Source organism: Equus asinus, chromosome 26, assembly GCF_041296235.1.
Source record: "Equus asinus isolate D_3611 breed Donkey chromosome 26, EquAss-T2T_v2, whole genome shotgun sequence".
Taxonomy (NCBI): Eukaryota; Metazoa; Chordata; class Mammalia; order Perissodactyla; family Equidae; genus Equus; species Equus asinus.
Genome location: NC_091815.1, coordinates 35,329,687 through 35,357,649, shown reverse-complemented (window position 1 = coordinate 35,357,649; position 27,963 = coordinate 35,329,687). Strand labels below are relative to the sequence as shown.

Sequence of the window (27,963 nt, the reverse complement as noted above, 5' to 3'; positions counted from 1 at the left end):
TCCTTTTCTCTTCAGATATAGTTGTATGAAGATGTAATACCTGGAGCTGCAGCAGCCATCTTGCTACATGAGACAACATGCCAACCCACTGAGGGTGGCAGAGCAGAAGGATGCAAAGACTTCAAGTCCTTGATGGGGTCACTAAGTTGCTGAGCCAGCCTGAAACCACCCACCTCCAGATTTTTTGCCACTATTTATTTTGTTCCTTGCAGCCAAAAGAATCTTCATTGACACACTCCCTAAATTTCCAATGAGAAACCCAGCTAAAAAGGAAGACGACGTGCTGGAGAGAGCCACAGCCAGCCCAGCCCTTCACTGGCACCAAAACATTTGATCAGTCAACCAGTATTTATTGATTGCCTACTGTGTGTCAGGCTCTGTGTTAAGAGCTGGGGATAATGGCACAGTCTCTGCCTTCAACAGGCTCTCAGTTTAGAGAAGAAGTCAGAGGCTAAACCGATAATTACGTATTTACTTAGGAGGAGCGGGATGTTCAGGGACTCTGGGACCTAATCATGACGAGGCAGGGGTTAGGGAAGGGTCCCTAAGACAGTCATGGTTGGGGGCCGGCTCCGTGGCCCAGTGGTTAAGTTCGCGCGCTCCGCTGTGGCGGCCCAGGGTTCGGATCCTGGGCACGGACACGGCACCACTCGTCAGGCCACGTTGAGATGGCGTCCCGCATCCCGCAGCTAGAGGGACCTGCAACTAAGATATACAACTATGTACCGGGGGGGGGGGGGGTGATGCGCGGTTGGGAAATAGAGCAGAAAAAAAGAAAAAAAAAAAAGACAGTAATGGTTGGGCTCACACTTGAGAAATGAACCACACACGGGAAAGAGCCGTGCTCCAGGCAGAGTCAACTCTAGGGGCCACTGCCTGGGGGCAAAATAAAGTGTGGTGAAGAGGCAGCCTGTGCTACTGGAGTGTCAGAGGGGAAAAGTACTGGAAAGGGAGATCCAAGAGGCCGACAGAGTCCAGACTACTGGGCTTTCAAAGTCACAGGAGACGTCTGGACAATGTCTGCAAGGCAATGGGTAGCCCTAGGAGGGTTTAAAGAGAAGAGAGATGGATCCGATCGGTTTTAAGAGGAAGACTCTGGGAGCCGGGTGCGGCGTGTCCTGGAGGAGACAGAGTGGATGGACAAAGACCATTGCAGAGAAGTAGGCTGGGCCCCTCCCTGGCTCAGAGCAGCACAGTCCACCCAGGGCCGGCATGGCTTGAGGTTGTGCAGACCACACTGTTAGATGGGCAGGAGTCTCTCCCAGCCCAGGAGTCCCATCTCCTTAGTTGCACAAATTCAGGTAGAGTCTTTCTCTGCGCTGAGAGGCAGCCAGGAAGTCCCACTTCTGGCGCCAACCCTTAGTGGTAGCAGGACAGGAAGGCCCTGCCTGCTGCAGGGGGCAAAACAGGAAGTCCCACCCCAAAAGTCCTGCACGGAGCGGGCAGCCAGCCCTGGTCACACCTGCGTGGCTGTTCGAACAGTCTTCCGGCCCCCACCTGCAGTGATGACTGGACTGGGGTCGGTGACCTGGAAGAGAGAGGAGGGGTGGTAGGGGATGACCTCAGGGGTCACCCTGGATGTGACATGACTGGCCCTGTTCTAGCACCAGCGCACACCATTCAGAAATTATCTGGGTTCTCTCCATTTGCAGGGGGAAGAAATGCCTAGCCACCCTTGGGAGAGATAAGACATGCAACAACCCAACTTTTACAGGGAAGAAGACATTCCATCCCACTTCGGAGAGAAAATGGAAGTTTTGCCAATTTTTATGGAAAAGAATAAGGAGATCCCACCTTAACTTTTTTTAAAAATACCTTAATAAATGCTTTGTTCTTTGGGGGGAAATTGGAATTGCACTCTTCTTTTAATATACAAAAAAGTTGGATGGGAAGTCCTGTCCAAATTTTATATATTATATATATATATAAAAAGGGGTATAATGGGGGCTGGCCCAGTGGCATAGTGGTTAAGTTTATGCACTCAGATTCCACAGCCCAGGGTCACGGGCCCAGATCCCAGGCGCAGACCTAGCACTGCTAGTCAGCTGTGCTGTGGCAGCATCCCACATAAAATAGAGGAAGATTGGCACAGATGTTAGCTCAATGGCAATCTTCCTCATGCAAAGGAGAGGAAAATTGGCAACAGATGTTAGCTCAGGGCCCATCTTCCTCACCAAAAAAAAAAAAAAAAAGGATGTAATTTTACCAACTTTGTAAAACAACAAGTAAAGCTGGAGGAAGGGAATTCAAACCATCCCCTCTCTCTGACTAAAATACAAAAAGTCCCGCCCACGTTCCAGGAGGACAATGGGGCACCCACACTCACTTGGTGGGCCCTGGTTGGGCTAGAGTCCTCTAGCGGGACTTTGAGGGGCAGAGGCTGTGGGGTCCGCACTGGGGTCACACTCTGCATCTTCTTTTCAGGTAGGGGGACCACAGGGGTCAACGCCGGGGGACACTTCTTTTTCTTGGGAGCCTCTCCTGGGAAGGAGGGAGGAGGAAGAGAAATAGAAACACCTGATTGGCTGTTCCAATATGCGACCCAGCCAATGGCAAGGGAAGCTGGTCAGAGAGGTGGGGCCTTACTCTGATTGGCTGATATGGAGGCAGAATGGCAGGATGGATGACCTATCACTGTGCTGATTGGTTCAGTCAGGTTCCAATGAGGCTCTTTCTAGGGACCCTCCCAGTTGGTCCCTCACTCACCCCGAAAGCGGCACAGGCAGCAGATGCACAGGAGGAGAAGTGCTGCCAGGAGCGCCAGGCCCAGTAGGGAGCCCAGGACGATGCCAGCGATGGCCCCGGGGCTCAGGGTGGGGCCTGGAATAGACAAAGAGAAGGAGGATAAGCGCTGGACCTGTTTCCTAAGCCCCCTGCCCCGACTCTTTCAAAACCCAGGAATCTGGGACCCCAGCACTCAATTCCTTTAACATTTACTGAGCAACTGTGTTGTGCCTGGCATTCTACCAGGTGGTGAAGATCCATTGGTGATCAAACCAAGATACCCACTCTCGTGGGGATTAATTTTAGGAGAAAAATCAGAAATGAATGCGCAAATAAATAACATAATTACAGATTGCTCTAAGACGAAAAATAAATGTGCTGTGATAGAAATAATGGGAGAGGAGGTGACATTTAGAAAGGGTGGTGAGGGAAGGTCCCTGAGGAAGTAACATTTGAGCAAAGACTGGAGAATAAGGAAGGGGCCAGGCATGCTATACCAGGGGAGGAAGGGTGTTCCAAGCAGAGGGAACAGAAAATGCAGAGGCTCAGAGGTAGGGAAGAGTTTTCTGTGTTCGATGAAGGCCAGAGTGGGTGGAGGACATGGAATGAGGGGGGAAGAGGTAGAGGATGAAGTTAGAAGGGTTAGCAGGGGCCACAGCCTAGGGGGCGTCTTGTAGGAATTCATGAAAGGCCTTTAAGGAAGGCAACAGTGTCGCGATCTGATTTGCATAAATTTGGCTTCTCCCTGGAGAATGGATTGTAGGAGAGGAAGAGGGGCCCTAAAGAGACCAGATGAATGGCCGTTGCCGTCCAGGAGAGAGAGGACGGTGGTGTCTCACTAGGGTGTTGGAGTGGAGAGGGAAAGAAGTGGATGGATCGGGAAAGAATTTTGGCAGGAAAACTGACAAGGCTTCCTGGTATTTGGGATGTTGGAGGTGACTTGAGCATGTGGATGGTGCCATTGACCAGGACGGGGAGGATGGGAGAGTTGGGGGGGGGGGTGCAGTTTGGGGGAAAAAAATATCAAGAGGTCTATTTTAGACATATGAAGTTTGAGCTGCCGATTGGACATCCATAGTGAATGCGTCAAGTAGGGAGGTGGCTTTTCAAGCCCGGAGTTCAGAAGAGAGGGCTGGGCTGGGGATCGTTCATATTCAAGGCAATGAGCGTGGACAGGGTCACACTGGGGAGAAACACAGGTAGAGAAGAGATCTGAGGCCTGAGCCCTGGCACAGCCAATACTTAGAAGTTGGGGAGTGTTATGGGCTGAATTGTGTCCCAAAGAGATATATTGATGTCCCAACCCACAGCACCTGTGAATGTGACGTTATTTGCAAACAGAGTCTTTGCAGATGTAAGCAAGTCAAGATGAGGTCCTTAGGTAGGGGCCTACTCCAATATGACTGGTATCCTTACAAGAAGACAGAGAGGTGCACAGGGAGGAGAAGGCTGTGGGAAGCTGGAGGCAGAGACTGGAGTGATACAGCTGCAAGCCAAGGAGTGATGGCCATCGCCCGAAGCTGGAAGAGGCAAGCAAGGATTCTGCCCAGAGCCTCAGAGAGAGCACGGGCCTGCTGCCACCTTGATTTCAGACATCTGGCCTCCAGAGCTGTGAGAGAATACACTTCTGTTGTTTCAAGACCCTCAGTTCATAGTGCTTTGTTATGGCGGCCCCAGGAAACTAATACAGAGAGAGGAGGAGGAGCCAGCGAAACAGACTGAGGGAGGCAGCCCAGGAGAAAGCTCCGACAGCCCCAACTCACCGGCCCTGTAGACTCGGCTTTGCGATGGGGTCCCTGGCTGGCCCCCCAGGGTGGGCAGGATACGCAAGACCCAGGTCCTGGGGCTCTGAGAAGGGAGGGGCACCACGGCTGACCGCTCCCGGGGCCCCAGGATGAGCAGGGAGACCCAGTCCTTGTAGAGGGTAGCTCTGCCCAGGTCAGGCTGCTCTGACTGTGCCTGGATCTCAAAACCGCTGATCAGGGCCCCGCGCTCCACGTCCCAAGTGAGCACTGCCGCATCGCGGGCTCTCTGCAGCCTCCATGAGGAGATGGAGGGTCCTGCCGGGATCAAGGAGGAGGGCTGGATCGTTGGCTCCTTGAGGGGAAAGGGAAGGGGGCTGCAGCTTGGATTCCTAGGTCCCAGGGACAGAGGGTCTGGAGACCCAGACTTTGCGGTCTATAAGAGGAAGGGACTGGGGACCTGAATTCTTGGGTCTGAGGGAGGAGGGGCTGGGGCTGGACTCCAGGGTCTGAGGGAGGAGGGGCTGGGACTGGACTCCTGGGTCTGAGGGAGGAGGGGCTGGGGCTGGACTCCCGGGTCTGAGGGAGGAGGGGCTGGGACTGGACTCCTGGGTCTGAGGGAGGAGGGGCTGGGACTGGACTCCTGGGTCTGAGGGAGGAGGGGCTGGGACTGGACTCCTGGGTCTGAGGGAGGAGGGGCTGGGACTGGACTCCTGGGTCTGAGGGAGGAGGGGCTGGGGGCTGGACTCCTGGGTCTGAGGGAGGAGGGGCCAGGGGATGGACTCCCGGGTCTGAGGGAGGAGGGGCTGGGGGCCTGGACTCCTGGGTCTGAGGGAGGAGGGGCTGGGGGCCTGGACTCCTGGGTCTGAGGGAGGAGGGGCTGGGGCCTGGACTGCTGGGTCTGAGGGAGGAGGGGCTGGGGGCTGGACTCCCTGGTCTGAGGGAGGAGGGGCTGGGGCCTGGACTGCTGGGTCTGAGGGAGGAGGGGCCGGGGGATGGACTCCCTGGTCTGAGGGAGAAGGGGGCTGGGGTTCCAGACTCTCGGGTCTGAGGGAAGAGAGGGATGGACGACCAATGGGACTCACCAATGAGAGTGATCTGGTCGCCCCCAGCACCCAGCGCCCCACTGCACAACACGGAGTAATTTCCCAGGTCCCAATCCAGGCTGAAGTTGCCAATGAGGAGCCTCCGCCCATCTTGACTGAGCCGCAGGCGTCCCCCACCTCCCGGGGCCAGGGGGCGCCCTTCCCGGGCCCAGGATGCTCGCGAAGGTGGGAGACAGCCAGAGGCCTCCAGCGCCACCTCTGCCTCCCCTGACCGTGTCTCTGCCACCATCGGATGCAGCAGCACCTCTCGAGGGGCCTCTGCAGGTGCAAGAAATCTGGTCAAGAAAGTCAAGCCCCTACCCTGGAGTCAAAGAGCAAGTCCTGGGTCCTTCGGTAAATCCAATAGCAGTGAAGCCCCAGCAGCTTAGCCAGATGAGGAAGCACTGCCCATTCATTCATTCACCCACCCACTCACTCACTCATTCATTATCTGATTTCCTTAACGAGGATTTATTGAGTACATACTACAGGCCGGGTCCCGTACTGGGAAACTCACTATTTTCACCCATTTACAAGGGAAGGTGGCAGCCTTCTTCCTGGGTCCAGGGAAGAAATTTTGTCCCTGCCCTTCCTCGGGATATAGGAAAAACCTTGGTTCTACTATAGGCTTAAAGCAAAAGGAAACTCCTGTTCCTGGAGTTAGGAACTCCCCCTTTCCCATGTCCTGAAGGAGCTGAGAAATACCTCCTCCTCCTCGGGAACCGGGGAAGAAGTCCCACCCGTTCTCACCTGGCGTGACGGTGCAGGTGCGTGTGGTCACCAGGTGGTGAGCGTGGCAGGTGACGGGAACGCCGCTGAGCCGGGGGTGAGCGGGGACAACGGCCAGGAGCGCAGAGGGTACCGGGCCCGCGCGGACACCTTCGGGGAGACCCTGGAACTGCAGGGAGGCGGCAGGGACCCCACCGGGCCACGAGCAGCGGAAGCGGAGGCTGCGGTCCCCGGGACCCCCTTCGACTGAGCACTGTGGGACCCCAGGGGGCAGATCTATGGAGCGAAGCCAGAGGTCTAAGGCAAACAGTGGGAGCCAAACTGTCTCCCCTCTAGCCTGGTCTCCGCTCGCTCACCCCACCCCTTCTTCACCTAGCCCGCCCCAATTCTCTTGCTGACCTGGCTCTCTTTCCCCAGCAACCCGCCGGCCAAGTGGGCTGCCGCAGCCACGCTGCCCGCCTTGAGTAAGGAGACTACATCTTTGCACACGGACCCCCTTCCTTCCAAATGTAACCGCCCCCCTTCCTTGCTAGCTCCACCCCTTCTGCCGGTCACTCGGCCCTTTTAGCCAGATATCTCCGCCCTTCATGGTGGACCCCGCCCCCCGCCAGAATGATCCTACCCGTTTCCCTTATGACTCCGCCCCCTTCTCCAGGTAATTTATTTGCTGATCTCACTTACTTGGCCCAAGCAACTTAGTCCCCTTCCTTTCTGGCTCCCACTGTTTGCCATTTAATTCTGCCGCTTAATTTGTTGTGCTTGCTCCTTGCCCAGGAATCTCTGCCCGCTCAGGGCTGGCCTCGTCCCTTCTCCTAGCCATCCTGCCCCATCGCGCACGTCCATCTGGCCCTTGCTGGTTCCGTCCCTTCTCCAGAGCATCCCATCCCCTTTTACGGGGAGTACCCCGCCCTCTCTGGAAACCCCGCCCTTCCTTGCTGGCCCCGCCCCTCCACCCCGCCCCGGCCGCGCTCACCTGCTACCGTGAGGTTGAACAGCGAGCGGCGCCGGCGGCCGGTGCGCGGGTTCGCGGCGAGGCAGGCGTAGGCGCCGGCGTGGCCCTGCCGGACCGCAGGCAGCAGGAGGCGCGGGCCCGCGGGCACCGCGGCCTCGGCCGGGTCGGCCAAGCTCCACGCGATGTCGGCGGGAGGCCGCGAGGCGGCGGAGCAGCGCAGGGTCACGTTGCTGCCCGCGGTGACATAGAGGGCGGGGGCGGCGTTGCGGTCCGAGGAGACCGTGATGACCGGCGGGTCCGGGCCGTCTGCATGGAGGGACAGCGGGAATCGCAGTCACCGGGAGTCCTCCAGGACCCGGGGGGGCTGCACCTTCAGCCCCTCCTCTCCTGGGACTCGAGAGCCCGGGCCCCAGATCCCTGGCCCGACCCGCGGATCCCCCCACTTACAGAAGACGCTGACGTCGGCCGAGGCCTCCCTGTGGCCGAAGGGGCTGCGGACTCGGCACGTGTAGCGGGCGTGGTCGCTGCGCACCGGGCGCGAGATGAGCAGCTGGTTGCCCTCTGCCCGGACCCGGGGCGGCTCGGCTCCCGCAGGATCCGCAGCCTCCAGGGAGCGCCCGTCCCGGCTCCAGCTCAGCTCCCCGCGACCCGGTCCCCACCCAACGCAGCGCAGCCGGAGCTCGGCCGCCCCCTCCTCTGTCTCCGGGGTCTTGGGCTGCACCGACAGCTGGGGCAGGGGCTCTGGGAGAGGGGGAACGAGCTCAGGACCAGCCCCCAGCCTCCCCCCATCCCCACCCCTCCAGACCCTTAGGTCCAGGACTCCAAGCCCCAGCCCCTTCCACCCCTTATACTCAGGACCTTGGGACCCAGCCGCGGGCCCCTCTTAGCCCCAAGAGGCCTCCTCTTCTCATAGACCCATTGAGTCTGGGTCCTAGCTCTCTCCTCTCCGGGCCCCCAGGAGCCTTGATCCCCAGGTCCAACTTCCCTCAAGCATTCCTATCTTGGCCCTCAGCCCCTTTTCTCCTCCCTCCCTCCAACCCAGAAGTCCTCTCTCCCCTGACCAGGGACCCTTCCTCTGGGCGGGTTTAAACATATCCTCAGAAGACCAGTGTCCTGCCTGAAGAGTTCCCACTTACCATACACACCCACCGTGAACTCCCGAATCTCCCGGGAGACTCCGGCACGGATGACTTCAGCCGTGTACACCCCGGCATCCTCTAGCTGGGCAGAAGTGAGTTCCAGACCCCCTCGGGCCTGGTCAAATCGTAGGCGGCCTCGGTTTGCGGGGTCCAGGCTGATCAGAGGGGCCCCTGGCCCCAGGCCCCCTGCTGCCAGCACCTTGGAGCCCCTGCGCCAGACCACCAGAGGAGCAGGGGGTCCAGGGCTGGGGACTGGAACCAGGGGCAGCTGGATGGTGGCCCCCACCAGCACTGAGAGAGGCCCCCCCACCTGCTGGGAGAAGCTGGAGGCTGGACGGGCCTCCGCAGCAACTTTAGATTCGGGGATCTGGGCGGAGAAGTCAAGATCCAGATCCCCGGGGGAGGACGTTGAAACTGCAGCCTCAACAGATACTTTAGTATCTTGAGCAGAAATGTTTGCAGCTGGGGTCTTAACAGAGAAGGAAGGCTCCGTGTCTTTGGCAGGAACTTGAGAACCCGAGACATCAGAAGATACTTCAGGGGCGGGGGTTTCAGAGAAGGTGGGATCCAGGGTCAAATTTCGGGCCTCAGCAGAAACATTTGACCAGAAGGACCCAGGCACGTAGCTCGAATTCAGGGCCCCGGGAACCCATTCGGCATGGGGAATATCAGCCGAGGCTTTTGAATCTGGAGACTGATCCGGAAATTTCCAGCTGGGGGGTTTGATGGTGGGAAGTTTTGAACCCGGGCCCCGGGAAGAGCCTTCTGAGTCCGAGGAGAAATCGGTCCGCTGAACTCCAGAAGAGGTTCTGAGGGCGAGGACCCCTCCTCCAGAGGCTGCAGGGGAGAGGAGGGGAGAGTGTTGGGGGGCGTTGCTGAGAAGGGGGACTGGCGCGGAAGGGCTGAGCAGGGAGCTTACCCAGGAGCAGGAGGAGCCGCAGAGCCCGTGAGGTGTCCATGGTGCTGGCCGCACCCGGGAGGACACTGGAGGAGACCCAGAGCCAGCACCTGTCCCTCCCTGTCCCTCCTACCTCCTGGGTCGGGCGAGTCAGACAGGACTGGTAGCTTCCTGGGCAGGGAAGGGAGCCAGACCCAGTGGGAGGTGCCAGGATCCCCCACCCAGGTCTGGTGGCAGAGCTGCTCGCCCCACCCGACTCATCCTCATCAGCTGGTCCCTTCTGAGGGGAGATCCAGCCTCTGACCCCTGCAGTTCCAAGCCCGGGGCGGGGGGGGGGGGGGGGGGGGGGGAGATGGTGAGAGCTGAGTCTTAGCTGCAAACTTGGCAGCAGCCCCAGCAAAGCCAGGAAGACTTCCTGGAGGAGTGTGAGATGACCTTTTAGAGAGCCCCACCTCTGACAGCCTTGGTCTCAGCTCAGGCTTCCTCCTCCCCAGCCTCCTGGCCTCTGGTCCACTCTGTCCTGCCTGCAGCCTCAGATACCCGCGTCTGACCCTGCTTTTCCTCTGCTCCAAACCCTCCCATGGCTCCCTGTTGCCCGCAGACCAAGTGTCAATTGGCTTTCTCCCACCCAGTCTCTCCTGAGACCCAGAGCTGCCTCTGTGCTCCCCAGGGCCCCACACGCCCTGCGTCCCACTAAACCCAGTGCCTTCCCTCTAACCCCATACTTCCCCAAGGCTCCACCATCCATGCAGAGGCTGGGAGCCTTCCTCCCTCTGCCCTCCCCCTCTCTGCTGTCATTCTCTGAATTCCACCCCTTCTGCCCCCTCTCTTCCTCTCTGTTCCCACTGGCCAGGCCCCAGCACAGGCCCCCTCACTAGCCTCCTCCTTCCAGCCTCCAGTCTCCTCCAGCCATGGATGCCCTCATGGCCTCTGAGTCTTTCTGCCCCCAGAACTGACCCTGCCCCTCCCCCATTTACAGCTGTCCCCCAGCACCCTCAGGAGACATCCAAGCTGCCAAGCTTAGACCCACCCACTCCCTCCCTGCTGCCAGCACTTACTCTGAACACGCTGCCATTCATATGCCCCATCTCTCCCCTCCCAGCCTTTGCAGGCACAGTTTCCTCTGCCTGGAATGCTCTTGCTCACGCCTTGCCCCGCTCCCCCAATCCTGGCTACACCACAACCTGTCATTCAGGTCTCACCTTATTAAGAACCATAATAATAATTACCACTTATTATGTGCCAGGAACCAGGAAAAATGCTTCCCAGGCATTATCAGGCTCAACCCATCCAGATACCCTATGAGCTACGTGGTTATCCTCATTTTACAGGCCAGGGGACTATGGCTCAGAGAGGTCAAGGGACCTACCAGAGGTTGCCCAGCCAGAGGGAGGAGCTGGGCTTCAGCAAAGGACAGACTGCTCCCTCCTTCTGAAAGCTTTTCCTACCACCTCATGCCAGGCTTAGGGCCCCTGCACAGCTCCCAGTCCTCTGAGTTCACCCAGGCACAGTTCTGGCCAGGCTGCTATTAATAATAATGTAATATATAGCAAGCATTTTCTGTGTGTTAGCTGTGCTTCTGGGGGGTGCTACATTAATTAATCCTTCAAAACCCTCTGGGGGGGGGGGGTGTTGTAGTTTAAAGACGGCTGCAAATTCGACCCTCCTCCCTTTAAGGAGTAGGGCCTATGTCCCCTCCCCTTGGATCTGGGTGGTTTCTGTGTTTGCTAGACCAAGAGAATAGAGTGGAAGTGACCTCATGCCAGTTTGTGCATCTTAGCCTCGAGAGACTGGCATATTCCACTTCCCGTATCCTCTTGGAACCCAGCTGCCATGGTAAGAGGAAGCTCCAGCAGCCCCACAGAGAGGAATCTCGGCCTCTGGTCAACGGCCAGCTCAAGCCAACAGCCCCAGCCAGCTCACAGGCCATGTGACTGAGCCACCTTGGAGATGGATCGTCTGGCCCCATGTGAGCCACCCCAACTGATGCCGCTCGGAGGAGCGAAGCGAGGTGTCCCTGCCAAGCCCCAATTTCAGATTTATGAGCAAAATAAATGATTGTTAGTTTAAGCCACCAAGTTTTGGGGTGATTTTATTTTTTTGTTTTTTTATTTTTTTTAAAGATTTTATTTTTTTCCTTTTTCTCCCCAAAGCCCCCCGGTACATAGTTGTATATTCTTTGTTGTGGGTCCTTCTAGTTGTGGCATGTGGGATGCTGCCTCAGCGTGGTTTGATGAGCAGTGTCACGTCCGCACCCAGGATTCGAACCAACGAAACACTGGGCCGCCTGCAGCGGGGCGCGCAAACTTAACCACTCGGCCACGGGGCCAGCCCCCCTTGGGGTGATTTTTTTAGATCACAAGAGACAACCAGAACACGGGTATTATTACTAACGCCATCTGATGGAGGAGGAAGCCCAGGCTCAGAGAGCAGGAAGGTGCCGAGGCTCCCCCCAGAGCCAGGGTCTGGCCAGGCTGGGATCTGAACCTGGGGCCTCGGGACCCAGACACTACACTAAGTTCTTACTCCTTCAATCTGCCAGATGAGCGAACGGCAGCTCAGAGATGGGAAGTAACTCACTCACGTCCTCACAGCTGGTAACTGTGGGAGTGAGGGTCTGAAATCACGAAGTCTGCCTCCAGGCCCCAGGTCCTCATCCCCGCGCTGGGTGTTGAATGTCTGTGCTTCCGGCCTCATCCCTTCTTGCATCTGAAGTTCTCGGTGGGGGCCTGGCACCCGGGAGTCCCCAGCAAACCCTTGGGGGATCAAAGTCCCTATTCTCCCCTACTTCACCAATGTCTGTCTTCCCAGACTCAACTTAGGCGCCATCTCCCTGGGAAGTCTCTCTGACCCCACAGGCCAGGTCAGATGCCCCAAGTGCCCAGAGCTGCCTCTGCTCACAGCAGACAGCACCCCACCTCATACCTTGGCCCATGTCTGTCCCCCCATCAACATGGAAGCATCTCAAAGGCAGGGACTGGCTGCGACTCACCTGGGTCCCCGGCGTTGCCCAGCCCAGAGCGCAGCACACAGGACACTTTAAGTGAATATTTGTTGAATGAATCAAAGAACAGGTCTCCAGGGAATGAGGTAACAGAGACAGACGTCAGGAGCGTCACACTTTTATTGCCAAGTTTCAGGGAAGAGGCTCAAATTCGCCCAACCTCCTTCAGCTTGGCCACCAGGTCCTCTGTGGTCTCCACCTTGACGCCAGCTGTGCGCTCAGGCGGGTCCTCCACGCTAACCACTGAGAGCTTGGAGGTCAGGTCCACGCCCAGGTCCCCGGGCTTGATCACCTCAATCTTCTTCTTCTTGGCTTTCTGCACACGGGAGGCCACGGTTCACAGGGCGGCCCTGGCCCAGCCTCCTGCAGCCCGCTTCCATGGGTGCCACGTCTGCAGAACCATTCCCACTGGCTGAAGCCTTGGGACCTGCCCCCTGACCAGGACACATGTGACCTCCTAGATAGCCACACTTGGTATGGACAATTCCTGCTGGCTGAGATGCCCTGGGAAGCCTCCTATTGCAGGAGTCCTCCAATGGTCAACCTCCTTGGGAAGCCCTTCACTGGCTGGAATAGACTGGCAAACTCATCCATCTGGCAGCCATAACTCCATGGGCTATTGGCCAAAATGACCCACTGAACTCTCCCTGTTGGCTGAGAGGACCCAATGAACCTTCCCTACTGGATGAGATGACCCAATGAACCCTCCCTACTGGCTGAGATGACCCAATGAACCCTCCCTACTGGCTGAGATGACCCAATGAACCCTCCTACTGGCTGAGATGACCCACTGAACCCTCCCTATTGGCTGAGATGACCCACTGAACTCTCCCTATTGGCTGAGATGACCCACTGAACCCTCCCTACTGACTGAGATGACCCACTGAACCCTCCCTATTGGCTGAGATGACCCAATAAACCCTCCCTCACAGCTGAGATGACTCTTGAACCCATCCTATTGGATAAGATGACCCACTGAACCCTCCCTATTGGCTGAGATGACCTGATGAACCCTTCTATTGTCTGAGATGACCCAATGAGCCCATTCGACTAGCCATCACAGCGAACTCTTCCTGTTAGCCAAGAGAGCCCAAAAACCCTTCCTAATTAGCCATATAGCCTAAATGATTTCTTCCTGTTGGCAAAGAATACCAGGGGCAGCTCCCTAATGAACCAAGACGACCTAATGAATCCTTATTTGGCTAAGAGTACACAACGAACCTTTCCCGTTGGTTGGAAGGACAGGGGAACCCTTTTATGGTCCAGTGAAGGCTTTCTGTTGGCTGAAGTAACCAGCAAACCCCCCCTGTTGGCCAAGCAGCCCCCATGAATGCCCACCACTGGCAGAAATGACCCAGTGAACTCTCTGTTGGCCAAAATGACCAAGAGACGATCCCCTTCCTTGGGATGAGATGTCCTTTGGATCCTCTCCTCCCCTCTGACCACTAGGCAGGCGCTGGGGCTGCAGCACTCACCCATAACCAGGCCCTCAGGGACCCATCTGCCAAGCGCTCACCATGATGTTGGGCAACGTGGCGTAGCGGGGCTCGTTGAGCCGCAGGTCGGCGGTCACCACGGCAGGCAGCTTCAGGCGCAGGGTCTCCAGGCCCCCGTCAATCTCTCGCTCCACTTTCACTTTGTCCCCTTCCAGCGTCACCTGGGAGGCGAATGTGCCCTGGGGAGGAGCGGCATGGGGGGAGAGTGGGCGAGGTTAATTCAGGGCAGGCACAGAGCCGTCCTCCATGGGCCACTGCTGAGTGCACGCACGGATGAGGGGACGGAAGAGGGAGAGGCCCACGACATTGAGCTCAAAAACAGGAGGAAGCCACAGAAGGGGGGCTCAAAAATCCGGGGTGGTGGTGGGGGGTTCTTTACTTTCACCGGGAGCCCCGGTGTAGGTCCTAACTCCTGAGCCTGCCGGCTGGGCCTCCCCACCTTGGTAACAAGCAACAGGTGTGGAGTGTTGGGCACCATTCTAAGCAATTTACTCAGATTAAGTCACCAGATCCTCACAAGAACTCTATGAAGCAAATGCTATTATCCCCACTCTACAGATGAGGAAAACTGAGGGAGAGAGAGGCTCAAAAACGTGCCCACTGGGGCCGGCCCCGTGGCCGAGGGGTTGGGTTCGCGTGCTCCACGTCAGCAGCCCAGGGTTTCGCCGGTTCGGATCCTGGGCACGGACCTGGCACCGCTCATCAAGCCACGCTGAGGCGGGTCCCACATGCCACAACCAGAAGGACCCACAACAAGAATATATGACTATGTGCTGGGAGGCTTTGGGGAGAAGAAAGAAGGGGGGACAAAAAGAAGATTGGCAACAGATGTTAGCTCAGGTGTCAATCTTAGAAAGAAAAAAAAAGTGCCCACTGTCACCCACAGGTGGAAAATCCAACAGCTGGCAGTCTGGTTCTGGGCTCCAGGTCTTGCTCTCACCCACCCACCATCCTGTCCCCAAGAGCTCCCTTCAAGGCCCCTCTGCTGGGCCGACAACAGAGTCTCGTGTGCTCACCTCAACCCTCGAAACATCTCTGGGACCCCATCTTCTCCACCCAGTGCCCTGTCTCTGGCCGAGGCCCCCGCCCCTCAGATGAATCAATATTTCCTGACATACCTACACCCTCTTTGTCTGAGCCATCTCTTCTCTCCGTTCCCTTATTCACTGGACAAACCTTTCAGGCCTGAGGTGGAATCATGCATCATCCCCAGTTTTATCTGGGGGCCCCATGAGCCTGACTCCGGGAATACACCGTGAGCACGACCAACGAGGCCCCGGCTTTCACGGAAGACAGCCAGTAACCAAGGAACATGGGCGGCCCCAGCCACATGTGGCTTCGGAGCACATGAACTGTGGCTGGTGCGATCGAGGGAGGGACGGCATTTCTCATTTTGTTTAATTAATTAAAATTGAAAAACAGATAAGTGGGGGGCCGGCCCGGTGACACAGCAGTCAAGTGCGCTCGTTCCACTTCGGCGGCCCAGGGTTCACTGGTTCGCATCCCAGGTGCAGAGACGGTACCACTTGGCACGCCATGCTGTGGCAGGTGTCCCACATATAAAGTAGAGGAAGATGGGCACCGAGGTTAGCTCAGGGCCAGTCTTCCTCAGCAAAAAGAGGAAGATTGGCAGCAGGTGTTAGCTCAGGGTTAATCTTCCTCAAAAAATAAAAACAAAAAAACCCCTGATAAGTGAGATACATTATCACAATGGTGGTGATGGTTTCATGGGTGTGTATACCTGTGTCAAAGTTTATCAAATTGTACATTTTAAATAAATGCAGTTTATTGTAGGTCAGTGACATCTCAATAAAACTGTTAAAATATGATACAGGGTGTAGTTACTGGAAAACATTTAAGTCTGTTTGGAACAACTTGGGTGTGTGACCGCTTTTCTACTTTTCAACTACTTTTTCTACTGTGAATTTCAGGAATCTAAATTAAGTAGTTCTGAGGGAACTTTCACATCTGAATTGAGACGTGTTGTACATATAAAATACACGCTGGATTTCAAAGACTTCGTACAAAAAGAAAAAAGAATGTAAAATAGCTCCGTATTTTTTATATTGACTACCTGTTGAAGTGATATTTTAGATATAGTGGGTTACATAAAATATTATAAAAATTAATTTTGCCTCTTTCTTTTCACTTGTTTAACGTGGCTAACAAAAATTTTACATAACTTATGTGGCTTGCATTTCTGTTAGACTGGCACAGGGTGGATTCAGGAGTGTGGAGTGTGGAAGGGCATGACTATTTCATATGGGGGGTGGGCAAGGAAGGCCTCTCTGAAGAGGTGATTCTGAGCAGACACCTGAAGGAGAAAGTGACAAGCCATGAGGCAATGTGAGGGAACCGTGTTCCAGGCTGAGGGAACAGCAAGTGCAAAGGCCCTGAGGCAGAGATGAGCTTGGCGTGGTTGAGGAACAGCAGGGCTGGTGCGCAGGGAGCACTTGAAGGCCCCGGTGAGGCCTGGTGCCCCAGCTGTGCATTCCTCCTTCCTTCCCGCTTTATGCCTGCCTCCCTCCTGAAGGGACAGGGGTGGCCGTGCCCTGAGCCCCCAGGCCTGGTCCTCAACAGATGCTCCCCACTCCAGCCTCACCTGAGGCCAGTCCAGAAATCCGGCTGTCATCTGCCCGGTCTGGTTACAGTCATCATCGATGGCCTGAGTGGGGAAGAGAGACGATCGTATGATGAGGGGGCTTCTCATGTACCTTCGCCTAGACAGGCAAAGGTTTTCTATGCAGGAACAGACAGGAAGTATCATACGGTCTGTGTCACAGCTACTCAGCTCTGCTGCTATGCATACAAGCAGCCACAGACAATACGTGTCTACGTAAACGAATGGGTGTGGGGGTGCCAATAAAGCTTTATTTACAAAATTAGTGGTAGCCACAGGCTACAGGTTGCTGACTCCTCTTCTAGAATGATCCCATCCCCTTGCTTAGGCCCAGAAACAGCCAGTCACTCATCCAGGGACATGTGAGGGCATCTGGCATCCCCAATGTCAGATCTTGGGCCCCTGTATAAATATTCATAGAAGACTTCCATGAGCCAGGCCCTGGGAACTGGATGAACAGGATCTGGGCCAAGGAGAATGCTCTATTTCCTGATCCCAAGGATTAGTTCAGGGATGGGCACGTGACTCAAGCTGGATCAATGAAGAGTTAGCCCTGGGAGCTTTGCTGGAACTCTTGAAAAAGAGGCTCTTTTCTTTCTGCTGGGATCGCCAGCCCAGTGGGATGTGAGCCTGGAGATGCAGAGATTGAAGCCAAGACAGAGGAGCAGAGCTTAGGAATCATGTGTGACCCTGGATCAAGCCGTGCCTGAAGCTCACCTTACATGAGCTTATAAGTTCGATTTTTGGCGTAAGCTAGTTTGAATTGTAATTCTGTCACCTACAGCAAAGAAGGTCCTGACCAGTTCACCTGGCGTCTCTCCAGCTGGAGGCCCTAGCCCTAGGAACTGTCCCTGACAACCAGCACAGGTAGGACAGCAGAGTCTGAGACCCACCAGCAAATGCAGGAGGCTTCACTAGGCCATGCAACCAGCACCCGTGCCCTGGGGAGCTGGTGTGAGACTGGGCCCCCCAAGCCTGAGCCAGACTGTGACTTTTTGGCGTATTCTATGGTTAGGCCCTCTGCCTCAGTTTACATCCTATAGCCCACATGGGTCCCATCAGCCGCCTCCTCTCCCTAGGGGGCTAATCCAGCCCACTAGAATCCCCATCTGTCTCTCCCTGCTGGGGCCCCACTTCCAGCTCCCACGCCCTGTCTCTGTGCCCCGTTTGACTGTGCAGTCTCTGCCCTTCTTTCTCAGCCTCTGTCCCTAACCCCCTGTCTCTTGATCCCTCCCTTTCCACTCCTGTCTGTCTGTGGCTCTTCCAATGGCCATCCTCTGCCCCTGCCCTGGGTGAGGCCACCACGAGGTCTGTCCTCAAATGGGCTGGGGTGGGGGAGCTACCCTCCTGGAAGGGTGTCCCGGGTCTCCTGAGGGGACAGCTGAGCCGGAACACGTGCCTGTCACCCGGGCGTGCCGTGCGGCGGGCAGGGTTCTAGCTGAGTCCTCGCCACAGCTCGCTCTGTTAGCCCTCAATGTCCTCCCCAGATGGCCAGCCTCAGTTTTCTCTCCCTCCAGGCCCCTCCTCGGCCCCACAGGGGTCTTCCTGCACCCAGAGCTGACCCCGTCACCCCTGCGCACAACCCTCCTGTTGCTCCCCAGTGTCTCCAAAGCCCCAAGTCTGCTTCAAGCTCAGGCCTCCATCCTGAATCCACACGACGTCCCCCGCTGCCCTCTGACCTGTTCTTGCAGAGTCTCCCCTCTGCGCCTCCAAACCAGACCCCTGCACTGTCCCTCCCTCCACCTCACTGCCTGTCCCTCCTGCCACATCTGTCTCTCTGTTCTGTCCCTTCCGCCTCGGCCCAGGCCTCCGTGTCTCCCACATGGACCATCAGCACGGCCTCCGGGGCCCCAATCTCACCCCACAGGACCACAAGGGATCTTTCTAAGGCCCACAGTGACACTGCCCTCCCCTGCTCACGCTCTCTAGGAGGGGTGACAGTGAAGTCCCAAGATGCTCATCCTGGGATGTCTGGACGCCCCAGGCCTGGGCCACGGGCAGTCTCACCTCCCGCCCTCCCCACCTCCGGAGCAGGGATGGGGGGTGGGGAAGAGGCTGGCGACACCTACCTGCTTCCCCAGCAGTACCAGGTCCACCTTCTCCTTCTCTGCCAGCTTAGCCAGGACCCGGGCCACCTGTAGGGGACCCAGGCGATCCGCCTCTGCAGCTGGCACCTCCACGTGGATGCCTCGGTCTGCGCCCATGGCCAGAGCGGTGCGGATGGTCTCCTGCCAAGGAAGGGAGGCGCTTGACTTGGCTTCTAGTCCCAGGAGGACCCAGGAGTCCAGCCCCAGCCCCTCCTCCCTCAGACCAGGAGTCCAGGCCCCAGCCCCTCCTCCCTCAGACCCAGGAGTCCAGGCCCCAGCCCCTCCTCCCTCAGACCCAGGAGTCTAGCCCCAGCCCCTCCTCCCTCAGACCCAGAGGTCCAGCCCCAGCCCCTCCTCCCTCAGACCCAGGAGTCCAGCCCCAGCCCCTCCTCCCTCAGACCCAGAGGTCCAGCCCCAGCCCCTCCTCCCTCAGACCCAGGAGTCCAGCCCCAGCCCCTCCTCCCTCAGACCAGGAGTCCAGCCCCCAGCCCCTCCTCCCTCAGACCCGGGAGTCCAGCCCCCAGCCCCTCCCCGCTCAGACCCAGGAGTCCAGCCCCAGCTCCTCCTCCCTCAGACGCAGGAGTCCAGGCCCCCAGCACCTCCCCGCTCAGACCCAGGGGTCCAGCCCCAGCCCCTCCTCCCTCAGACCCAGGAGTCCAGGCCCCCAGCCCCTCCCCGCTCAGACCTGGGACTCTGGGTCCCAGCTTCCCTCCCCGGAGCACCTGGCACTGGGCGGGCCCACAGCTGACAGCAATGATCTCCTTCACCAGCTTCTTCTCCTTGAGCCGCACGGCCTCCTCCACCGCGATCTCGCAGAAGGGGTTCATCGAGTGCTTCACGCCATCCGTGACCACACCGGTCCTGTCTGGCTTCACCCGGATCTGCCCACCAGGACAGGAAGGGGCAGGGGGAAGCAGGCGAGAAGTTAAGGGCCGTGGCGCCAACCCTCCCTCGGGCCGATGGGACCACAGGGGCCCGGAAAGGGGCGCAGCCTTGTCTGGGGTCCCACAGCTCCAGGGACGCAGCAGGGTTAGAGTTGACAGGCGGGTGGAAGGTCACCCTCATTTCTCATCCGGACATTCCCCGAGCACCAGAGACATGCGACATGCTCGTCCCTACTGTCACTGGTCCTTGGACCTGAAATAGTATTTCTCAGATTTCCGATTACCATAACCCACAGCGAGAAACACATTTTATGACCTCCCCGCGTATATTATAAATACATAACCGATATTTCACATCAATGTAAATACACTGCAACACGAGGTTCGGCACACCTTATTACCCCGACTTTATACACTGAACCGTGACATGGTATTTCCTCTTCTTTTGTTTTTGTTTTTTTTTTTTTTTTGAGGAAGACTGGCCCTGAGCTAACATCCGTGCCCATCTTCCTCTACTTTCCATGTGGGACGCCTACCACAGCATGGCTTGCCAAGCAGTGCCATGTCCGCACCCGAGATCCGAACCGGCGAACCCCGGCCGAATAGGCGGGACATGCGCACTTAACAGCTGCGCCACCAGGCGGCCCCTCTTTTTTGCTTTTAAATGCCAGCCGTCTACGTGCATTTCATGACCAACGCATGGTCACGACCTAGTCTGAACACCAGCACCAAAGGCCTCCCTCCGCCAGGCAGGCAAACAGCGCGGGGGGCAGGCCAAGCCGGCTCATCCCTTCCCTCCCCGCCCCCACCGGCCCCCCCCCCCGGCACCGGCACCGAGGTGTGCTCTGGGGACCCCGCCACCCGCGGGGAGAGAGGCCCGGGGCGGGAGCCTCTAGCGCAGGGCGGGTGCGAACACTATCCTCCTCTGAGCTGCTGTGGCTGCTCTAAGACCGCAGACTCGGTGCCTTCATGTCTCGCGGGCCCGGAGGCCAGAAGCCCCAAATCAGTTTCAGCGCTGCCGTCGAGGGGTCACAGGGCCGCGGTCCCTCCAGCGGAGGCTGTGGGGAGAGTCCGTTCTTGCCTCCTCCAGCTTCTGGGGGCTGCCTGCCTTCATCTTCAACTCCGTCTCTGCTCTGTCTCCACAGGGCCCTCTCAGTGTGCGTGTCCCCTCTCCCTCTGCCTCTCTTACAAGGATCCTGGAGGCGGCATTTAGGGCCCACTCGGGGGAACCCAGGATAATCTCCCCACCTAAAGATCCCTAATCACGTCTGCAAAGACTTTGTTTCCAAATAAAGCACCATTCACAGGTTCCAGGGGTCAGGGCCGGGATATCCCAGGGGAGCCACTTCTCAGCCCACCGCAGTCCTCTCGGTAGTGAACAGGGATGGTACAGTCCCTGGGCACTGAAGAAACAGCACGTAGGAGCCCTGCTCTAAGCAACTACACGTATCCTAGCTCATTAATTCTGGTGACAGCCCGATGAGGGAGGCACTGGCATCATCCCTGTGGGCAGCTGAAGAATTGAAGTACCTGGCCCAAGGCCACATGGCCAGTCAGCGGGCGGGACTCGGGGCCCCAAGCACTCAAGTCCCCTGCGCTCCCACCTGGCAATTCCCTGAAGAAGTTGGGGAGCTGTGACACAGATCGATGGGGGACCGACCTAGTCTGATGTTGGAGGCTGTCGGGGAGGGCTTCCCTAAAGCTGTGGCACCTTAGCTGAGGCCCGAATGATGAACTGGTGTTGAGTAGGTAAAACGTGAGGAAAAGTGTTGGGTGGGGAGCATGTGCAAAGGCCCTGAGGTAGAAGGAGCAGGGAGGGGTTGAGGGGTCCCAGGAGGCTGGAGTGGCCCTGAGGCCAGAGAGGCCAACAAGGGCTGGACGGTTGTGGTAGGCACAATAACAGATCTTCAAGATGCCCACATCCTAATCCTGGAACCTGTGAATGTCACCTACATAGCAAAGGGACTTTGCAAATGTGATGAAGTTAAGGATTTTGAGAGAGGGAGGTTATCCTGGATTATCTGGGTGGGTCCGCAAGGGTCTTTCTAAGTGAAACAGGGAGGTGAGAGAGTTAGTGTCAGGCTCAGAGAGAGACTGAAGATGCTACACTGCTGGCTTTGAAGGTGGAGGAAGGGGCCACAAGCCGAGGGATGCAGGCGGCTCTAAAAACTGGAAAAGGCCAGGAAACAAACTCTTCCCTGGAGCCTCCAGAAGGAAACAGCCTCCTGCTGACACCTTGATCTCAGCCCAGTAGACTGATTTCAGACGTCTGACCTCCGGAACGGTAAAAAGAACAAATCTGCGTAGTTTTAAGCCACTAAGTTTGCGGTAACTAGTGACAGCAGCCACAGGAGGCCACGGTGGGGAGCGGCTCTCGAGCCAAAGAATAACAACGAAAAGTAAAGAAGGGGGTGGATCCAACTTAAGTTTGTACAGGATCCTTCTGGATTCCTGGTGGAGAAAACTGGAAAAATGGCAAGAGCGGAAGTGAGGAGAGAGCCGGGCGGCTGTTAGTCATGGAAATAAGAGATGACGGGGAGACAGAGGGGGACAGACTGGGGAGGTCTCTGGAGGTGGAACTGACAGAACTCGGTGCTTGGCTGGGGGAGGGAGAGGGAAGAGCCAGGCAGGACTCGCCGGCTTCTGGTCTCAGTACAGCCGGGAAGATGCTGAGTTCGAGCCCAGAGGCGCCTGCATGATCTGGCCCAGGACCTGCCCCCACTCTCTTCTCCCATGTGGCTGCCACCCAACGGCTTGGCCAGAGCAGACCCGAGGTGACGGCCTGGCCCAGCTGGGGACAGTGGGACGCTCTCTCTTTCGATCTCCCTGCGTCTTTCTCTGTGGGGCTGTGGGGGTGTGGCTGTCCCTCCCATCAGCAGGACAGAATCAGAGCTGGGAATCTGGGATTCCGGCAGGGGCTTCCCAGTCTGGCTGTGTCTCATGGACCGGTAACATTCAAAGGGGGAAGAGAAAGAGAAAAAGGGCAGCTATCATTTTTTATCACCAATATTTCATTTTTAAAAAGTCATTTTAGGGGCCAGCCCAGTGGCGCAGCGGTTAAGTGCGCATGTTCTGCTTCGGTTCGGATCCTGGGTGTGGACATGGCACCACTTGGCAAAAGCCATTCTGTGGCAGGCGGCCCACATAGAAAGTAGAGGAAGATGGGCACGGATGTCAGCTCAGGGCCAGTCTTCCTCAGCAAAAAGAGGATTGGCAGTAGTTAGCTCAGGGCTAATCTTCCTCAAAAAAAAGAAAAAAAAAAAAATCCAAGATAGGACTTTCCCCTTGAAACAGCAGGGCCGCCCCCGATCCATAACAGGCCTGTGCGGGTGAGCCCGGAGCTGTGGGAGCCGAATCCTGCTCCAACTCTGGAGGACTCTCGACCTGGGCTCTGAGTCCCCAGGAGATGGGGCAACAACCCTCGGGCACCGAGGACACCTGCCAGCGTTTCTTCTCCATGAAGACCTTTTGAGCTTGAGTTGCTTTCAAGCTTCAGAAACACTGTTTAGTTAAATTACATAAGTCAGGAAACAATGGGTAGCCTGAAAAGTCAGCGGCAGTCTTTTTTTTTTTTTTTTAATAATGACGCTTTATAAAGTGAGGCAGAGGACTCAGCATGAAGCTCCCAGGCTTTCTCTCAAATATGCAACGTGTTAACCTTTTGCGGAAACAGCCACGGCCCTGACGGGCAACGCTCCCAGCGCTTCGTATCCATGAACTCATTGATCAGTCCTAACAGCCCAGGAGATTGGTTCCTGACGTGACCACCCTCATTTTAAAAGATGGGGCAACTGAGGCACAGAGAGGCCAAGTGCCTTGAGCAAGGTCACACAGCAAGGAAGTGGCAAGACCAAGGGTGTAACCTCAGGTCAGTTTTGGGGACCATGAGTCTCTTCAGGATGCCAAATGTGCCCTTGGAGGTAAGAGAGTCGGTCTTTTCATTGGTTGCCCACTCTATCCAAGCGGCTTTTTATAACGTGATTTCTGACAGCTCTTCTTGAAGCCCCGACACAGCTCAAGGATTTCTGGTCAGTTCTGTCCTCTAGACTTTTTTATCAGGTGAGTCACTGTGCGTGTGCTGGGGCAGAGTGACCAGGACACAGAGCTACCAGGTCAGCCAAGGCCAGACAGGCAGAGGGCGGCCAGGAGCGATGCCAGCCACAGACGGCTAAGGCGGCGGTCAGTGCGAGGAGACCCTTCCAAAGGAGACCTCATCTGGGGCAGACGGAGAAGATCGACATCCCCACGGAGGTGACATGTGTGGCCTGAGGGACGAGGAGGTGCCAGCCAAGCCAAGAACAGGAGGAGTAAGTAGGGGAAAAAGCCGTGTGCTCCCAGAACCGACAGACGGGGTGGCTGGCCAGGGTTGGGCCCCGAGATGGAAATAGGGTTTCTGGGGCCTGAAGTTTCCATTCTTTGGAGAGACCCCTTTAAGAAAAGGAACACTAAATTATGAACGCAAAACTGCTCCAGCCTCTCCCGGGGCTTCAAAGAAGCCGTCAAGGGTCGGCTTCATCAGCCTCCCAGAACACGGGCCCCCCTGCCGGAGCTGGCTATCACTAGATTGGCTATTAATGTCCTAGACACACACCCCCAGAGATGCAGCCACACACACACTGGGCAGAACATGTGTTACGTTTTGAAGAAAGGACTAAATAAACTTACATTACTATGACTATCAATAATAACAATACTCACCGAGGACCAGCCAACCCTTATGTACCAGGCACTGTTCTTTTTTTCTTTCCTTTTTTTTTTTGAGGAAGACTGGCCCTGAGCTAACATCTGCTGCCAATCCTCCTCTTTTTTTTTTGCTGAGGAAGACTGGCCCTGAGCTAACATCTATGCCCATCTTCCCCTACTTTATATGTGGGATGCCTGCCACAGCATGGCTTTTGCCAAGCGGTGCCATGTCCACACCCGGGATCCGAACCGGCGAACGCCAGGCCCCCCGAAGCGGAACGTGCGCACTTAACCGCTGCGCCACCAGGCCGGCCTTAGGCACTGTTCTAAAAGCTTGTTTAATCTTCACTACAAGCCAATAAAGGAGGTACTACCACTATCTCCAGTGTACTGGGGAGGAAAATGAGGCTCAGAGTGGTTAAGCAACTCCCCCAAGGGCACACAGCAGGAAGCAGATCCGCGTGGCTGGGCTCGCTCGGAGTCCCTGCTCCGAGCAGCTCTATCAGTGTACCCACCATCTAAGGCAGCAGTCACTGCATCAGACAGACTCTCCTGCCCATCCTGGAGCTCCAATTCCAGAGGGGGAGACAGACGCTAAAGCAATAGATGGGTATATCACGCTGTGGGTTACAAAGCAATGAGTATGGGGGAAAATACAGCAAGGAAGGGGACAGGGACCATGGGCACTGTGATTTTAAGAAGGTATCCAGGGAAGGCCTCACAGGGAAGGTGACATTTGAGTAAATACTGGAAGGAGGTGAGGAAGCAATGCTGGGAACACAGAGGTGGGTCAGACCCTGCACTCCCCAAAAGGAGCTGCCAGTCTAGGGGTAGGGGTGACATCTGGGAAAAAGAGGGTCCCAATCCACTATGAGGGGAAGCTGAGACAGGCAAGCCCAGGGGGCTGCAGGAGCCTGAGGAGGTGGGGTGGCGGGCTTCCTGGAGGAGGTGATGCCAGAGAATCTCCAAAGGGAGGGATAAGAAGCAGAGGTTGGAGGGTGGAGCGGCAAGGGCACCCAAGGCAGAAGGCACAGGAGGGGCAAAGGCCCACAGCAAGAAGCGGCCTGTTCTGTGAGGAAAGTACAAGCCAGTGGGAGCAGTGGAGGCACCCAGGTGAGGGTGGGAGAGGGAAACGTGGATGGCTGAACAGGGGGCCAGGGCCAGACCACGAAGGGCCTCGAACGCCAGGCTGAGGGGCTGGGGAGCCACGGGAGGACTCCGAGCAGGGGAGGGGCGGGGTCTGCTCTGGGTGCAGGAAGACCCCTGAAGCTGGGAGGGGACGGACTGGAAGGGGAGAGACTGAAAGGTAGGGAGGGGACTAGGGCGAGGGTCCAGGAGGGAGAGATGAGGCCTGAACAGTTGGGGCCATGAGGATGGAGAAGAGGGGACAGGGCAGAGAGAGGAGAGGGCAGGAGGCAGGGGGCTGAGGAAGGACAGGCGGTGGGCAGTGAGGGGAGGAGGGGCAGGTGCTGCCCCGGGCCTGGCCCGGTGATTAGGTGGTTGGCAGTGTTTGAATATTTGGTTGTTGAGAAAGGGATGTCCACAGACACAACCAGTGGGACAGGATGTAACAGAGGGCACCCTGGGGCCCTGTGGGAGGGGCAGGCAGCACCGAAACCTGGGGACAAGATAGGAGCTCATAAAGGACACGTTCATGCTCCCTGAGGCAGCACACGCACTGAGGCACCCATGTGCCAGGCCCCCCGCTGGGCAATGCTGGGACCCAGAGCCGAGTCGAACACGGGCCTACCCGGTAGGAGAAACAGATACCACCACCCCAGACATCTCAGGCCAGGGGCCAGGGCTGGGGCAGAGGGAGGCCCAGGGGCTCTGGAGCCCAAAGGAAAAGTCGGAGGCGGGAGGCAACCAGGAGAGTTGGGTCCCAGGACCCCAAGACGAGCACGTGTCCAAAAGGCTGGAGCCCACAGCCCTGCCATACGCCCGCCAGAGCTGTCAGGAGGCAAGTGGCTGTTGAGTGGAGATGCGAGGGGCACAGAGACCGGAGCAGGACTCGAGTGCGTTTCAATCCCGACTCTCGTTGCCTCGCTGGGTGATCTGGCAGGTGAAAGACCCTCCTCGGGCCTCAGTTTCCTCATCTGTCCATCACGATTACTAATATCTAGAGGGTATTGAAAGGACTGAATGGGCTCATCTCTGTCAAGGACTTAGATGGCTGCCTGGTGCACAGTGAGGACCCACTCAAGGGGACCTGTTAACGATCACTGAAGTTTTCCTGCCCGGGTCTGGCTCCCGGGCCCTCCTCCTCATCCCACCCCCGCAAGCCGGCAGGGGCAGTAGCAGCATCAACTTCCTAGCCCTGGATTCATCCACCCCAAAGCCTCGGGGCATGCCAGGCCCCTTGCTGGGCAAGGCTGGGGACACGGAGGTGGGCTCCCAGTCTGATGGGGGACAGACATGGATGGACAGTCACCACCTTCAGTCTGGTGTAAGTATTGGGAGAAAGTGGAGGGACTGTGTCTGATTCACCTCTGTCCAGACCAGCTTCTCTCTGGGGACAAGCCAGGCCACGGAGACACTGTCCCCAACCCTTCTCATGGAGCACATGAGCCAGTCCACCAACTCAATCAGACTGGCTTTCATCTCTAGCAACCACGCCTCCGTCCCTTTCTAGCTAAAGCCTCCTGGCTCACCCTGTGGCTATCTATATAGGATGAAAGACGGCTCTGGGCTCCCGCAGTGCCTTGTCTGACCTCCCTTATAGCTGGTTCCTATGCTGAGTCAACAGTGTGCAATGCAGCCCAGTAGGTGAAAGCTCGGCTTGCATGCAAAGCACTCGCAGGGAGGAGTCAGAGGAACCTGGATAGGAATCTCGGCTCTGCCCTTTCCCAGCTGAGTGGCCCCTCTGTGCCTCAGTTTCTCCGTGTATTAAACAGGGACCACGACTCCCCCAGCAGGTAAGAAATAGCGAAGGTAACTCGCCCTGCACCAGTGATCCAGAGAGTGAGTCCAGAACTGGGGAGAGGGAACGAGCCCATGACTCCAGAGGGGCGGGGTGTGAGTGAAGAGGGATCGGCTGGCAGACCCTCAGTCCTTGACCTTTGCCCTCAGGTGTGACTTTGATGTTTGGAGGAAGAGCGACAGAGATCAGAGGTTACGAGGAGACACCCCCGCATGCGGTGTGCGCTCGTGAACCTGGACGCACACGGCCGCGGGACACAGGGAGGTGGGAGGGGGCCCGGTCACCTTCACGGCGAAGTCGATCACCCTCTTGACAGCCACGAGCGCGCGCAGCTCCGCCATCTTCCTGCCGCAGCCACCTCGCCGGGTCGGTCCGCAGCCTCGGCCTCGGGGTCCAGACACCCAGGCGCCGTCCTTCTCTGCGCCTGCGCGGCACGCCGCCAGCCAGTCAACCGCTGCAATGCCCGCCTCCGCCCCGCGAGAGGACCAATCGGAAGGCCGGAAGGGAGGGAGGTGTGGCAAACCGTTGCGGACCAATGGGGAGCGGATCCCGGGGAGAGAGGCGGGACCCGGGGGAAAGGGGAAGCCGGCTTTGTGAAGGGGGCGTGACCGGGAACTAGGGGAAAGGTCGGGCGGGGGAAGGAAGCGGCGCGGGAGTGGAGCTGCTCCCGGTTGTCCTGAACCTTTCCCAACGCCCTCGGACCTATCCGCTCCTCCAGTTCCCTACCTCCTCCTCGCCGCTCCAAGACGCAGTGCCCGTGTCCCCACGCCTCTGAGTCCTCCTGTGTCCGTGTCCCCCCATTTTCTCCACGTTGCTTGTCCCATGATCACGCCTCTACCTCCCTCCATATCCGTCCTCCCTTGTCCGTGTCTCCACTTTCCCTCATATCTCTGTCCCTACATCCCTTCTATGTGCACATGTCCCCTCCTGACCCCACTCCCCTCGTGTCCCCGTTCCCCTCCAAATCCGTGTCCCTTGTCCACTCCATGCTCGTGTTTCC

General features: G+C 57.3%; 2 protein-coding genes across 6 annotated transcripts; both read right to left on the bottom strand.

Moving 5' to 3' along the window:
* Positions 1-329: 329 nt before the first annotated feature.
* Positions 330-12,226, bottom strand: VSIG10L (V-set and immunoglobulin domain containing 10 like). 3 transcript variants are annotated; one of them, XR_011498550.1, is made up of 10 exons: positions 10,328-12,226; positions 8,369-9,208; positions 7,680-7,973; positions 7,254-7,538; positions 6,302-6,556; positions 5,552-5,830; positions 4,488-4,821; positions 2,707-2,820; positions 2,327-2,481; positions 330-1,528 (listed from the first exon to the last, which is right to left on the bottom strand). XR_011498550.1 is itself a non-coding variant. In XM_070498929.1 (10 exons), the coding sequence occupies exons 1-10, from the start codon at positions 10,458-10,460 to the stop codon at positions 1,457-1,459; spliced, it is 2,724 nt and encodes a 907-aa protein (XP_070355030.1). In that variant the 5' UTR covers positions 10,461-10,905; the 3' UTR covers positions 330-1,456. The 3 variants fall into 3 exon arrangements, 2 of the variants coding, with proteins under 2 accessions (XP_070355030.1, XP_044614958.2); XM_070498929.1 differs by having other exon boundaries at positions 4,488-4,784; positions 10,328-10,905; XM_044759023.2 differs by lacking the exon at positions 10,328-12,226 and adding an exon at positions 9,291-9,570 and having other exon boundaries at positions 4,488-4,784.
* Positions 12,227-12,375: 149 nt separating this feature from the next.
* Positions 12,376-27,438, bottom strand: ETFB (electron transfer flavoprotein subunit beta). Of its 3 annotated transcripts, none has more exons than XM_044759029.2 (6): positions 27,248-27,438; positions 19,199-19,357; positions 18,459-18,617; positions 16,372-16,434; positions 13,790-13,948; positions 12,376-12,707 (listed from the first exon to the last, which is right to left on the bottom strand). In XM_044759029.2, the coding sequence occupies exons 1-6, from the start codon at positions 27,302-27,304 to the stop codon at positions 12,567-12,569; spliced, it is 738 nt and encodes a 245-aa protein (XP_044614964.2). In that variant the 5' UTR covers positions 27,305-27,438; the 3' UTR covers positions 12,376-12,566. The 3 variants fall into 3 exon arrangements, with proteins under 3 accessions (XP_044614964.2, XP_014682967.1, XP_044614965.2); XM_014827481.3 differs by having other exon boundaries at positions 12,376-12,589; XM_044759030.2 differs by having other exon boundaries at positions 12,376-12,664; positions 27,248-27,419.
* Between the last annotated feature and the right edge of the window lie 525 nt (positions 27,439-27,963).